The 13,345-nt window shown below is 43.7% G+C and overlaps 1 protein-coding gene across 1 annotated transcript; it reads right to left on the bottom strand.

Annotated features, from left to right (window-relative positions):
* Positions 1-1,295: 1,295 nt before the first annotated feature.
* Positions 1,296-12,849, bottom strand: RBM24 (RNA binding motif protein 24). The gene is made up of 4 exons (XM_037518903.2): positions 12,469-12,849; positions 11,286-11,409; positions 9,842-9,896; positions 1,296-3,431 (listed from the first exon to the last, which is right to left on the bottom strand). Exons 1-4 carry the CDS (start codon positions 12,634-12,636, stop codon positions 3,071-3,073), a joined length of 708 nt encoding a protein of 235 aa, XP_037374800.1. The 5' UTR covers positions 12,637-12,849; the 3' UTR covers positions 1,296-3,070.
* Between the last annotated feature and the right edge of the window lie 496 nt (positions 12,850-13,345).

Raw genomic sequence — 13,345 nt, 5'->3', positions numbered from 1 at the left:
CATAAATCTGAAAAAGTAAGTATAGAATGTTTCTTGGAATGCAATAATTGATGCATTGACTGAATTTAGTAACTTAGAAATTGTTTTATGGATTCAGGATAATAGGGATGCACTGACATCCATCTCTAGAGATAAGCCAGGGATACTTTTCTTTGGAAAATTAAAGGCAAATAAAATTTGAGATATGGTGGCTGTAAATAGGATGATAATCATAATGAAATAGAAAGCATCATAGACTCTGCTATCACGATGTCCTGCTACTTACAACTTCTTTTTTCTCTAAGATTTATTTATTTATGCACACAAGAGTTGGGGTACAGGCCAGAGATGTGGGTGGTGAGAGGATTCACCAGAGTGGAGCTCAGAACAGCAGACAGATTGAAATACACTGCTGAGGGGAGCAGCAGGTGAGTCAGGAGAGGTCTGCCACGCCATGAGGGTTGCTTCCTGGCCAGCCAGGGTTCCAGCTTGTGCTGCAGAGGCTGCCGATTGCTCCAAATGCGGTGCTTAACCCCTTGCTCCACCAGGAAGGCTCTACTTATAACTTTTGAAGATATTCCCTAAGAGATCTAGTATGGATTTGGGAGCTATAAACACCAAGAGACCAACAAAAAAAATCCATTCCTTAATTAGCATAACATATACACTTTAGGACAATCAGTGTGATAGCTAGTCATTTGATGTTTTACACAATTTAATAGAGAAAGCCTCTTCCTTGTGGGCAGAAACTAACAAAAGCAAATATCCCCACAGGTAACTTGCACTTTGGTTAGCTTTCACTCCAGGCATTAAAACTGCTATTACATTTACCAAGTACTTACTGTATATGTGGCTATGTGCCACAAAATTGATAGACTTTATCTAATATTTAAATAACCTGATGAGACAGTCAGTATTATTGTCCTGATAGTATAGATGAGAAATTACTAAAAAAAACTTCACTCTTAAAGCTACTTGCTCCAGTTACCAGAATGTGCTTACAAGACTCCAGTGCCAAATCTCAGTTTACCTGTCTCCAGAATCTTGGAGCTACACCAGCTTCTGATTGAGGGTCCTCGCTATATCCCCCTCCTTTTGATTACCTTTCAGTTAATCCATTTCTGGTGATATGAATAGTCCTGTAGGGACGATTGGAAATATTTTCACTAAGTCTACTAAAAAGGTATAAAAACAGGGTGCCCAGAAAGCATTCTGCACCTCTGAGAATACTACATGTAAAATCCTGGCTATTCATTCTTGTCAAAAGGAAAAATCATTCTACCTTTAAGACAAAATTAGAAACAATCAATGCCACAGAAGTTTTTAAAAATTATATTTAATACAAGTGAATAGATTAGAAGATCTGAAATGTTATAAAGCAATATACACAATGAATAAATAATTTGCACAGGAGAGTCATGTCTACATTACATAACACTGTCTAGTATGGGAACACTTAAAGTAAATCCAGTGATAATGGAAAAAGTCCATAAAAATGCTAACCTGTCTTCCCTTGTATGAAATTGTTCAAGTATAAAAATCCAATACAGTGTAAAATAGTATTCAATTTAGTTTAAGAATAAAAATCGCAAGTATTGCAGTTTCAGAAGAAAAATGTAAAGCAGCATTTAAAAACTACATAAACTACACAAGAATAGTGCTGAACTAATGAAGTACCAATAAATGAGATCTACACGAGCAAAAATCAGAGAAGGAAGCATGAAATTAGCCATAGAGTCTGCTTTAAAAAAGTAAAAACTAAAATAAACTAAAATGTGTTAATGTAAGAGTACTCTTATACAGTGCACATATGAATTTAAATAAATCCAAGTCAACATCTTTAGTTGAATAGGTTAATATTTAATATGCTACATCTAGACCTACTAAATAATTTATGCCATGAGATGAATACATAATTTTACAGTGTCACATCTAAAGTTCCTTTCTTTAGAGTGCAGCATAGTAAAACTTAAAAATAAATATCTTAAATAGCATTACTATTAAGGCACAGTATAAACCACATTATCATTAACCTTTGAAGAATTGTGATCTCAGTAACCTTGATGTCTCATGTCACTAATAAATAGTTTTAAATATGACTCTGAAATACATACTAAAAAGTGTAAAATTATCTCAAAAGGGAAAAAAATAAATGTCCTTAAGACAGTCCTTAAGGGTTTAGAATCTGCAAACTTTGCCTGCCTTTATTCATAAGCCACGAGTCGACACAATAAATAGAAAGAGAAGGCTGTTGTAGTAAAAGCCTGATCCTATTTCAGAATCAGAATTGCTGACACCAGCAGATACAAGTTTCCCAAAATTGAAACAGGATGGGGAGAGGGATTAGAATGTGACAAGCTCATCAAACAAGCACAAGTGATGTGTTCTTTCCAGAACTGTGTGTTATTGATTGTCTGTACAGCTGTTGCACCCATTAATTCCACATCACTTGCTCCACAGCCCCTCTCATCCAACAGGATAGATGAGAAAATAACTTTGGTGCCTGTCCACCATTGTACCCACTGCCACGCTCCTAGCTTGATTGTTCGATGCCCGTTTCTGAGTGTGTAAGAACATGACCTTCTTACTTGAAAAAGTTCGGTAGGCCATAGCGACTGCTCAAAATGACAATCGGTGCTGTCACCATTTTTTTTTTTTTAAATCTGCGTTGAAATGTACTTCAAGCTACATATTGCTCACTCTGAATTCCCTGGTTCAACTAGATTCAAATAGCATTTTCTAACTTGTAAAAGGCAGTTTGCTTCCCTGATACTATAAAAAGAGCAAAAATAAAAATTCCATTATAAAAGTGAAGTTCCGTTGTGACTCCTGCCATCCTTCCTGGTGGCCTCTCCTTTACTCAGGCCCTTTGGATCCATTTCCAGAACTGCGCCCCACCCCTGTCTTTCTCACGCCTTTCTCATCCAGAACACTCTCGGAGTATAAAAAAAATAAGAATCTGCTTCACAATAGCATAACTTTTTTTTTTTTTAAAGCTGTTAAGTCAATGTTAACTCTCTCATTAGCTACGAAAAAATTGGAACATTGGGAGGCCAAGAGAAAACAATTCAACTTTGATCACATGGCTGGTCTATTGCATTCGGTCTGTCTGCAGCTGCTGGGGCTGATACTGGCCGAAGGCGGCTGCGGCTGCAGCTGCTGCCGCGGCTGCAGCAGCTGTCCCAGGTGCCGCGGCGGTGATGGGCTGCTGGACTGCATAGCCGTAGCCCCCAGCGGTGACATAGCCGGCCGCAGCTGGAGAGGCCGCATAGGGGTACTGGTCATAGGCGGCCGCGGCTGCAGCCGCAGCTGCAGCCGAGTATTGTGCGTACGCAGCTCCAGTGTAGTCAATGTAAGGGGTGGTGGAGGCAGCAGCTGCAGTCGGCTGCACGTGTGGAATGACCACTCCAGGCTGCACAAAAGCCTGCGGATAGACATAATGGGCAGGGATCCTGTTGAGAAACGGAAAACAAAGTCAGGTCGTATTCGCCTCTCGTCCGGACGGTTGCATGGCTTGTTCAGAGATAAGACAAACTCAAATTTAGTGGTTATTATGAGCATAGGGTTGCCACGATATCGACTTTCCAGTGGTCTGGTGGTAGCCAGATTCGTGGAGTGCTCAAAAAGGAATTCAGCCACAGAAATAAGCTCCCATACCTGTGGAGTTTTTATTGATGATCATTTCGAGGCGCGGCAGATCGCTGAGCAAAAGTTTGGAAAATCAGGCAAGGCTTAGGAGGGCTACGCGCCTAAGAAGCAGCTCATGAGTGCTGATTTAAGACTTTGGAAAGTTTTGCCATGAGTGGCTAAGACAGAACTCCTCAGCAAATAGGATCATTCTTAGCCCTGAATGGAGGACTCGAAAGGGTCATCCGTGATCACTCAATTCCGTGATGGCCCAACTATGTCAAAACGCTCATAAATTTCAGCAAAATCCACGTGTCCATTATCATGGCAACCCTACTTGAAATTGCTATGCAGACTCAGCACACATTAATCCCTCTGCAACCTCAGTCACCCTTATTAAAAATAATCATGAAAAAGAAGCAGGCGACAAAATAAAAAAGGAGTTTAAAAGTTCACAAGTGTGGTAAACACAGCAGAATCACACTTCTCAAACGGACTGTAGTGCAGCTCACTCTATCACAAGAGGCTGTTGTGGGAAGCTACAGAAATGCTATTAACATTCATGGCAGTGATTCCCAAAGAGGTGTGCAGCACGCTACTGGTCTTTCTTTCTTTCTTGTTCTCCATAAAATCATAATGACACAAGGATCAATCAAACCTGTTTCACTATCAGGCAACTGAAGGTCAGCCAGCTTGTTTATCTCTATGCAAGACAGACAGAAGGGGTTTTGGGGAAATGATGAGGTTGAGGGAACAGGCAGGGACAGGGAAATACAACTAAATATTTCTACAATTAATATAAACTTGGAAAGTCGACATCATAATACGAGTAAAGAAACATTCTTTTTGTGCATCTACAAACTCTTATCCTCCGAATCAACAGAAAGTGACCTAGCAAGTCTCTTTTAAAGCTGCCCATTAGGAAATATTTTATACAGATCGATTCTATTGTTAATTATCATCCTGCGAAAGTTCAAAAAAGTGAAACAAAATCCAATACCTTTCAAAATGATGCATTCAGAGATCCCACATGAGAAAGACTCCCCTGAACTAACTTAAAAGTTAATTTGGTGGGAAAAAAAAAAATCACAAGAGGTATTTTTTAAAAGCCCATGCATCTCAGTTCTCACTCTTGGGATTCTTTACTATCGTGAATATCTGATTTATTTTCATCTTTCTTTAAAATAATCTCCATCAAAACCCTCTATATTCTAAAAATATCACACTATTAATGCCATCTGGTTGTTGGCTAAGCCAACTTACAAAAAATATAAACACAAATAACAATCTTCAAATTTTAAAACCCTCCAAACAGCAAACTTCCCATTTAGCTTTTTTTGAATTCAGTTTCTGCAGTGCCTTTGCAGAGTTTCACTGAAAGCATTCATTATCGAACATCTATGGAAAAGATGAATTTATCACAGAGGGGAGTGACCTTTGACCCCAATGATAAAAATACACACAATTTCACTAGACTTGTATATCTTTCCCAGTGCCAGGAGAAACAACGTCATCAAGTGTTTCTGAGGACACTTCGAGATGTTCTTAATTGCTTGTCAGAAACCAGACGCATGGTCATGCACACACTCAAAAAACTTTTCTGCAGGTCAAACTGCTCTCTCACAGCGACAGGTGTGGCTTTATGAAACACTGACCCCGGAGGCTGCCGTGTCCACAATGTGCAGACACGGCTGAGAGAGGCCCCGCTTGTGCCAGTTTACATGTGGTGATGGACAGCAGGGGCTGCAGCGGGGCTATTTTTGATCCTGTCATGCGACAAGGGTTTCCAGTGGGTAAAATGTCTTTATAAGGCCAAAGTAAGACATTTATCAGCTGCAAAGGCCAGCCAGTTTGAATCTCCCTGATACCGAAACATTAACCCCCGTACTTCCAAAGTTCCAAGGACAACAAGATGGTTGCTAAGTTCGTATCTTTGGATAGAGCTGTTAACTAAAAATAAGTTTAGCCTACAAACAGGAACAACAACAGTGTGTGTGTGTGTGTGTGTGTGTGTGTGTGTGTGTGTGTGTGTGTGTGTGTGTGTTAAAAGCTAAGGACAGTTGAAAAGCTAAGAACAGTTGCTTACAGGATTCTGGGTCTCTGTCCTTACTTTATAGTTTTGATTTCAGAGTGCCCCCTCCCCCCAAAAATGAGCCGTAAATTTCCCTAGACTATCACAATCCCACATGCAGTCTGAAGAGGGCGGGTTGCGAAGATGTCTGGGAAGCAAATGAAAAACTAGCGTCCTTTAAGACTCGGCAAAGAAGGACGCAGAAGACCAGGGAACGCCTAAAATAGCTCAGTTCAGGAAGGATGGCAGAGTCAGAATAAGTGTAGGGTGGCATTACTGAAGCAATTTCTGTATTAGGAGCTCTTTGAGTAGTGTAGTGATTTAGAAATCTCCTCCCTACTAGTTATCTACCAATGTCCTGCCCCTCGATTAATCATACATTGTACAATTCAAGCAGTTACAAAAGCACAGAGCAAAGCAACATAATCCCGGCAATTTTCAGAGAAAAGTTATGCTTTTCCTTTCTTCCTGCCTCTTCAGGTCCCTCTGTTATCTCTCTGTGACTTTGGAAGCAATGTCCTAACTGGTTTGTTTTCCGATCTGTCACATCCATCTGTCTTCATAGATTGCTCAGAGCAATCTGTGGTTCTGAACATACCAAACTAACTTCAACTTTCTTGAACTTTGGCTGTAGCTTCTGACCCTAAGGTACTTTTTCCAGTATTTCTTCCCACCTTTCCCTGAACCAGGTCAGCTAGGAGCCTTAATATTTCCTGGACAGGCCACACCCTTCTAGATCCTCATTTCTACTCATGCCAAGCTTCATCTCAACCTGTTGAAATCCAAATTTCACATACCCTCGCCTGCAGAGCATTCAGGATGGTGCTTCTCCTGTTAGTCTCACTTTTCTCGTATCAGGAATGAACCTATAATTTCCTGTTGCTGTGAATTAAGTAAAACGATCTACACAAAGACCCTACAATGACGGATACAGTAGGTACTCAATATAAGAGTTCCCTAACCACGATCATCCTTTAGAATCTAGGTCAACTTCTGCCTCCTTCAGGAAGTCCTCCTGGATGTCACCAACCTGATCTCTCTCCCCCTTATCTGAAGTCACATGGACAGCCCTTCTGGGTGCTTCTAATCTAGTTTTCTCACTAGATTATAAGAGAGAATGGAGTTGTGCTTTCGACTACAACTTGATGCAAAGAAGAACATAGCTTTTGAGATCAGGTTAATCATGATTCTAAACGTAAACTCAGACTCTATCACTCACTCGTCCTGTGGGAAGTTAGTTAACCTCTCTGTTTCAGTTTTTTTCATCCACAGAAAGGACATTAACAGTGCCTTTATCAAATAATTATTGTGAAAATTAAATTATATACTTCATGTCAATCCCTTTTCAATAGCAGGTTTCAGTGCCCTTAGTGGCTAGCATAATATCTGGTACAGTGTTAACTAAAATAAACTTGGTACTTAAAGGTGTACTGAATAAATGTTTAGGTACTTTTCAATTTGATCTAAGCTACTCTAGAGTTTTCTACTCACAGACTTGCAGTGCCTCCTCTCCAAGATTTCAAAAAGAAAATGCTTCTTTCAAACGTAAAGTATTTGTAAGATATTGTTCAGCTAATCCACAAGTTTCTATACATCTAGCCACCGTGTTTCATCAAAAAATCCTTTTAAAAGCACAGAGTAAACGGGGGGCCACTTAGGCACCCTACAAAAATAGTTTCGTTACTAGAATTCCAAACAAGTTAAGTGAAATTTAAAATTCTCAAGCTTCCTTCCAGGACTAAAATAAGAACATGTGGCATTCAAATAGAATTTAGGATGACCAGGTGTGATTTGTTAGGTACAGACTCTGGGAATTACAACACTGTTGAGAACCCCTTAAAAAAGAAAGAGAAGGCTTACTTGACCCATCTGGAATGCTATCTATTTTGAATAAGAATCTCGAGTTCAAACAATTTATGCAAACAGTAATAATAACATTCCTTTATAAAGACAGCTAATAGTAGAAGGGATGAAAAACAAAAGGTTACTATCAAAAACATGCTTGATTTCAAGTTTCCATGTCATACATTGTACTCTGCTTTTTATTTTCCTCATGATTTCAAGGATCTATAAGGACTACCACAACCAGTCCAGATTTCTATATCAAGCTCCCAAGGCCCTCCAGAGAGTCTGGTTTCTCCATGCACAGAATCCTTTCTTCTCTTAGGTCTCTGGCAGGCTTACCTCACCCTGTTCCTTAGCTACCTGAGCAGGACATATCCATTGATCCAAGTTCAGTTCCAGCCCTCACAAAACCTTGTTCAAAACCTGCAACTTACCTATGTTCTTGCTATTCTGAATTCTTTTTGTACTTAAAACAATGCCAAGTCATTTGGAAATTAATAATTCCCAATTGGTTTGTGTTAGTTTTGCTTCCCAAACTAGAATGTAATCTCCTCATTTTATATCACCCCCATAGCATAGTGAAAAAAAACAAACACCTGGAAATACCTGTTGACTGATCTGCTGTACAATTTTTTTTCCAGTATTATTAGTTACTGTGAGATTGTGACAAGTTCATGATCACTTCTTAAGATGAATATTCTTTCTTCCAATCTCATTGTAAACACAGCCTAGCCCAGTGGTGGAGTACACAGAACTAGCTGGATCCATCAACCCACCCTTTGTTGTCAGTGTCTACTATAATTTGGGTGAAGTTTTGATCAATGGCTGTGGGCATATGAAGGCCCTTTCTAGTCACATAGGACAGAAGGCAATCCTATGGTTAAAACAAAGGAAGAGTTGGCAATAAGAGTGAGGGACCATTATGTTAAAGGGGGTGTTGTAAGAAGGTATTCATGGAAAATACAACTTGACTCAAGTCAAATGATGACTTTTTGGGATCCTTTCTTACAGACATAGGTAGATATCTATCTATGCAGACAGAGTCCAACCTGCCAGCTTCCACATGTAGCTATTTAGGTGTCTAGTTAGAGAAGAAGCTACTTCTCGAACAGTTAGATATTTCAAAAAGATTAAATCCCTGGCATTAGATTTACAGCAATGTTGACCACTATTGTAGAATACATAACAGATTCTGAGTGTTCAGAATAAATTGAGGGGGAAAGGAATCTCCTCTGGAATGGGGGGGAGCAGGGGGTTCAGATGAGCAGAGCTGGGAATGACAGGACCCAGAGATAACACAAAGATGATAGGCCTTTCACCTGAATTAGGTCTGAAAACTGAGAGTTAGTGCTACTCTATGCTACCATCTGACTGTGTTAATGAAATCCGATAAGAGTTGCTGAACCTTTAAATTAGAAGGCCTAAAAGTGGAGACACATTGCAAAAGAAAGAACCCGGTTCCCAGAAAACTCCCCAGTAAAACAGAAACTTAGGACATGCAAGCAATGAATCTGTATTCTCACAGAGGGAAATCACACAATTTAGCACTCACTACAAAAAATATGGTTAAATGGAAGTCACAGGCTAGAGCTTAAAAGCAAGGAAAATAAAAAGGCCCTTTGCTTCCCATGGCAAAGTCAAAAGTCAACACTCCTCAACACCACCACCAAAACCAAAAACACAAAGAGCCCCTTCCCCGGAGGAGAAGAAAACACTTTCACTACAGCTCTTTTCAATTAAGTAAAAAGCACACAGTTTAGCTATCAACACCACTTCATTACTGTAATAAATAAAATAAAGCACACGGAGGTCTATTGACTATTGTGAAAAATAAAATCAACAACACCAACATCCATGCATCGTTAATCACCATCTGAGCTGTGTGTCTGAGTCTACTGGGTACAGAGTTTAATTCCAAACAGAACTATTCCACCTTTTATCATCGTATCCTTCTCATCAGTTAGCTTAACTGTATACGAGCCCTGTCAGGTTAGAAAGAGATAAATAAAATTGAGTCAAGTTGAACAGTTGGAATGGTGCGGGGTCACAATTGTCTGGTACACAAGTCATACCTGGTATTTTTGTTTTGTTTTGTAAATCATAAGCTCAAAAATTTGTCTGCTTTGGAGGCTGCATACTTGGTCAGATAACTTGACTCATCTAAAAATATTTATAGTATCAGCATTAAAAATACACAAACATAGGTAGATAGGTATAACCAGGAACATTCTGTGCCATGATCTTGTCTGTATATCACAGAGGCAGGTTAACAAGTGATAGCCGTATGGAAACTTAGGGGGACCCGATTAACTGACTTACCCGAAAGGTCTTTGTATAAGGGCTGGATGAAGCTGCTGAACACCAAAGGCAAAACCTAACGACAAAACACACCACAATCTCCATTGATGCATTGCTAGGCACTTAGTACTCCTACATGTAACATGCTTGCACAACTTGCATTTAGAAAAGATAACCATTTTTTTCAACCTTTTAGAGAAAAGTATTTGAAGTCATTTTTATTAATGAGACTGTTGACTCAAAATAAAAATATTAGTAGGCTATAAGTGGAGGCTGAAAATTATCTGCGCAGTTTAACGGACATAGAATAAGACTGTAGATAATGTGACCAAGGGAAAATTCTCACGGAATGAAACCAGCAACAACAGGACTTGATAATGAAATTATAGGTCACAGATACTCGCATGATTTCAAATCATAGCTATAAAAAAGCCTTTGTATTTTGGGACATTCTGGAATGCTTTGGAAGACTATGGATTTTACAGATCGTAGCATTAATAATTCACAGAAACCAACTACCCTTTCCTTATTTTCTGGAGAGTACACACATAAAATGTGTTAGATCGATGCATAGTTTTAATGCTTCTAGATACCTGCACAGACACTCACCTTCTCGGCAACCTAGATTCCTAGTCAATTCATTTGGATGGAAGTGTCAGTCTCTTTCCAAAATTTCAAATGGAAAGAGTTAAGAGTAAAGAATAGACAATTTAATTTAAAAAAGATGCTTACCCAAGAAAAATTATTACATTTGCCCAACAGTTAATTCTCAATTATTTGTGCTAATGCAAAGGGCAGCATTTTAAATCATGTAAAAGTTCATATTTTCAAATAGACAAAATCCTGCTCCTTTTTGGCTACTCATAGGTACATGACTTCAGAGTCAACCATCTCCAATGTCTAAATGCCAGTTTCTTCATCTGTAACATGAGGGCTCTAGGTTATGTGAAGTCTTTCTATTTCGTTTCATAACTCATATTCTGTGATTTAATGGTACACACTGCCCATCCGGACCCCACCCCACCCCTATGTTTCTCCTGAGTGAACGTTCAAGTCAGATGGTCTGCTCTGAGCACAGGGCAACTGGTGGTAAAAGGAGAGAAAACACTAGGTGGGGAAGATTCACTAGCTGGAGTGAACACATTTGGCCCATAATCCACATGCAATTTATTTACAAGTGGCTAAAACCTGGGAAATGAGGAGCAGACACAACTGCATATCACAAAGGACACACGAGTCAGGCTTATGGCTGGGTGTTACATAAACTCCTCAGACCCCCAAGATCTAGTTTTGCACACAGGTACATTTCAAATCCTGAAAGGAGTGTTTACACTGCTCATTTATCTTTGCCACCTGGGCAGAATAGCCAGCCATGGCTGAACGGTACTAAACACATCCACAGATTCTGGGGGGGGGGCAAGTGAGGGGTCTTGAGTGGGAGGGAAGTAAGGAGGGATGTTCTTACCTGGTTGCATGATCCTTGGCTTTGCTCCCAAGTATGCCAGGTTCACGTTTGCCTTCCTGCCATCAATGATGGGGTTGGGGTCCTTGCAGGCCCTTTCTGCAGCTGCCCGGTCAGCCATGGTGACCTTAGCAACAGACACACACAGACATGCATACAAAGCTCTAAATGAACCACTGAAGGAGAACAAGAATAGCTCTGGAGAAATCATTCATGATAACACTGAGGGGGTTCTTAAACTTATTCTTTCTTTTGGTCTGAACCTTACTCCTTGATCCTCTGTGCATATAAATAAATAAGACAAAAAAAAAAAAAAAAGGAAAAAAAGCAAGCAAGTCCTGTTCCCCGACCTCACCCCCCCCACCGCCAAACCCCCCACCCCCCAAGTCTAAGGATGTTAGCAGGGCCTAGCAGAAATCTGGAGGCCTGAATTCAGACTTAGAACTACTCCAGACCTTCCCTTCCCGGCCAGGTCCCTAAGCAGCCCCCCCAGTCTACGAGGCACTGCTGGCTTTAAAGAAACTCCAGCCTCAAATCCACGGGGTTCTCCCCGCCACCAGCAAACACTCCCCAACGACAACAGACATTGTGTTACTCTGGGGTGCCCAGCTTTTAGGCAGCTGATTTTGAAGGCTTAAATCTCCAGGAGGATTTATGCCCTTTCATTTCAGCAAAGTCACAGGATCATCTTTGCAAAGAGCCCACCTGAGCCATTCAAAAAAAGGGGTGCGTGGTGTAAGGGCAAGCGTCCCAGACCTCCTGGGGTGCTCACTCTGGGCCCTAGCCCTACGGGCCGCCAGGAGACACGCATTTTGTACAAAGCAACAGCGTGCTTAACGACGGCCTCCAAGCAGGGAAGGCGATTCTGTGCGCCGGTGGCCTCTCCTGCCAGCCCTCCGCACCCCCAAACCCTGCAGTCCCTACAGCTCTCTCCTGATATTCCACCCCTGCTCCACCTGTCCCCGGGCCCCTCAAGGCGCCCGCTGCCCTGGGAAGCCCGCCAGGCAGGCGCCAGCGCCCAAACTTTCAGTTCAGCGGGGATCCACCCCAGGGGCGCGCCAAACTCCGACCCCGCACCCGGGGTGGGGGGCCAAGCGCCCTGGGTCCCTCGCGCCCCCGCGGTCCTGGGTCTCCCGGCCGGGCTCATTGCGCGCGCCCCCGCGGCACCCCCTTCTGCACAACTTACAAATCCGTAGCCCCGGGACTTGCCGGTCTGCCGGTCGGTGATGACCACCGCCTCCTCGATGTCGCCGAAGACCTCGAAGTACTTGCGCAGGCTGGCGTCGGTGGTGTGGTAGGGCAGCCCCCCGACGAAGATCTTGGTGTACGTGGTGTCCTTCTGGGTCGTGTGCATCTTCGCGCCCGGGCTCCGGCTGCGGCTGCGGCTGCGGCTCGGGCAGCGGCTGCGCCTGCTCCTCCGGCTCCGCGTCTCCTGCGCCCTGGCGCGGCCGCGGGGGGCCGGGGGCGAGCCCGGGGGCGCGGGCGGCGGCGCGGCGGGGGCGAGCGGCCGGGGGCGGCCGAGGGCGCGGGGCGCGCGGCTTCGGGAGTCGCCGGCAGCCCCGGAGACCCGACTTCTCCGGCGCCTGCCGCCCGCCCCTGCCGGCCGCGGCACAGGCTCCCCGGCGGGTCTGCGCGCCGCGCGGGCCGGGCGGATGGGCGAGCGCTGTCCGCGCGCCCGGCGGGGAGGCCGAGAATGGAAAGGGGGTGGTCCCCAGGCGAGGAGCGGGGTGCGCTCGAGGTAGATTTTTCCCTTTTAGAAATCGGGTAGGTGTCTCCCCGCGGGGCGTGCGCGGGGGCGGCGGGGGGCGCGTCCGGGCGCAGAGGGGGGCGCGCAGGGGGGCGCGGCGGCGGGCCCGGGGCGGGGGCCTCCGCGCAGCCGGGGCTCGGGCGCTGTCCCTCCCGCCGCGGAGCTGGCAGGCGAGTGGCGAGCGCGCGTCTCCACCTCTGCGCTCCCTTCCCCGCGGGCCGGGGGTCGGCGCCCGGCTGGGGAGGGGGCGGGCCGGGCGCCTGCGATTGGCCGCGGCCGCACCTGGGGCTCCCGCGCCGCCGCCCCCCAGCTGTTG

Source organism: Talpa occidentalis, unplaced genomic scaffold, assembly GCF_014898055.3.
Source record: "Talpa occidentalis isolate TD23 unplaced genomic scaffold, MPIMG_talOcc4v2.1 talOcc4.2, whole genome shotgun sequence".
Taxonomy (NCBI): domain Eukaryota; kingdom Metazoa; phylum Chordata; class Mammalia; order Eulipotyphla; family Talpidae; genus Talpa; species Talpa occidentalis.
This window is presented reverse-complemented; position numbering and strand designations above follow the sequence as displayed.

Bases quoted from the DNA above. Each gene is read 5' to 3' on its own strand.
- RBM24 (XM_037518903.2), bottom strand. From the start codon at position 12,636: ATGCACACGACCCAGAAGGACACCACGTACACCAAGATCTTCGTCGGG. The intron at 11,410-12,468 runs GTAAGTTGTGCA...TCTGTTGCTAAG, and splicing joins AGTCCCGGGGCTACGGATTT to GTCACCATGGCTGACCGGGC. The intron at 9,897-11,285 runs GTAAGAACATCC...TTTTGTCGTTAG, and splicing joins GCCAAGGATCATGCAACCAG to GTTTTGCCTTTGGTGTTCAG.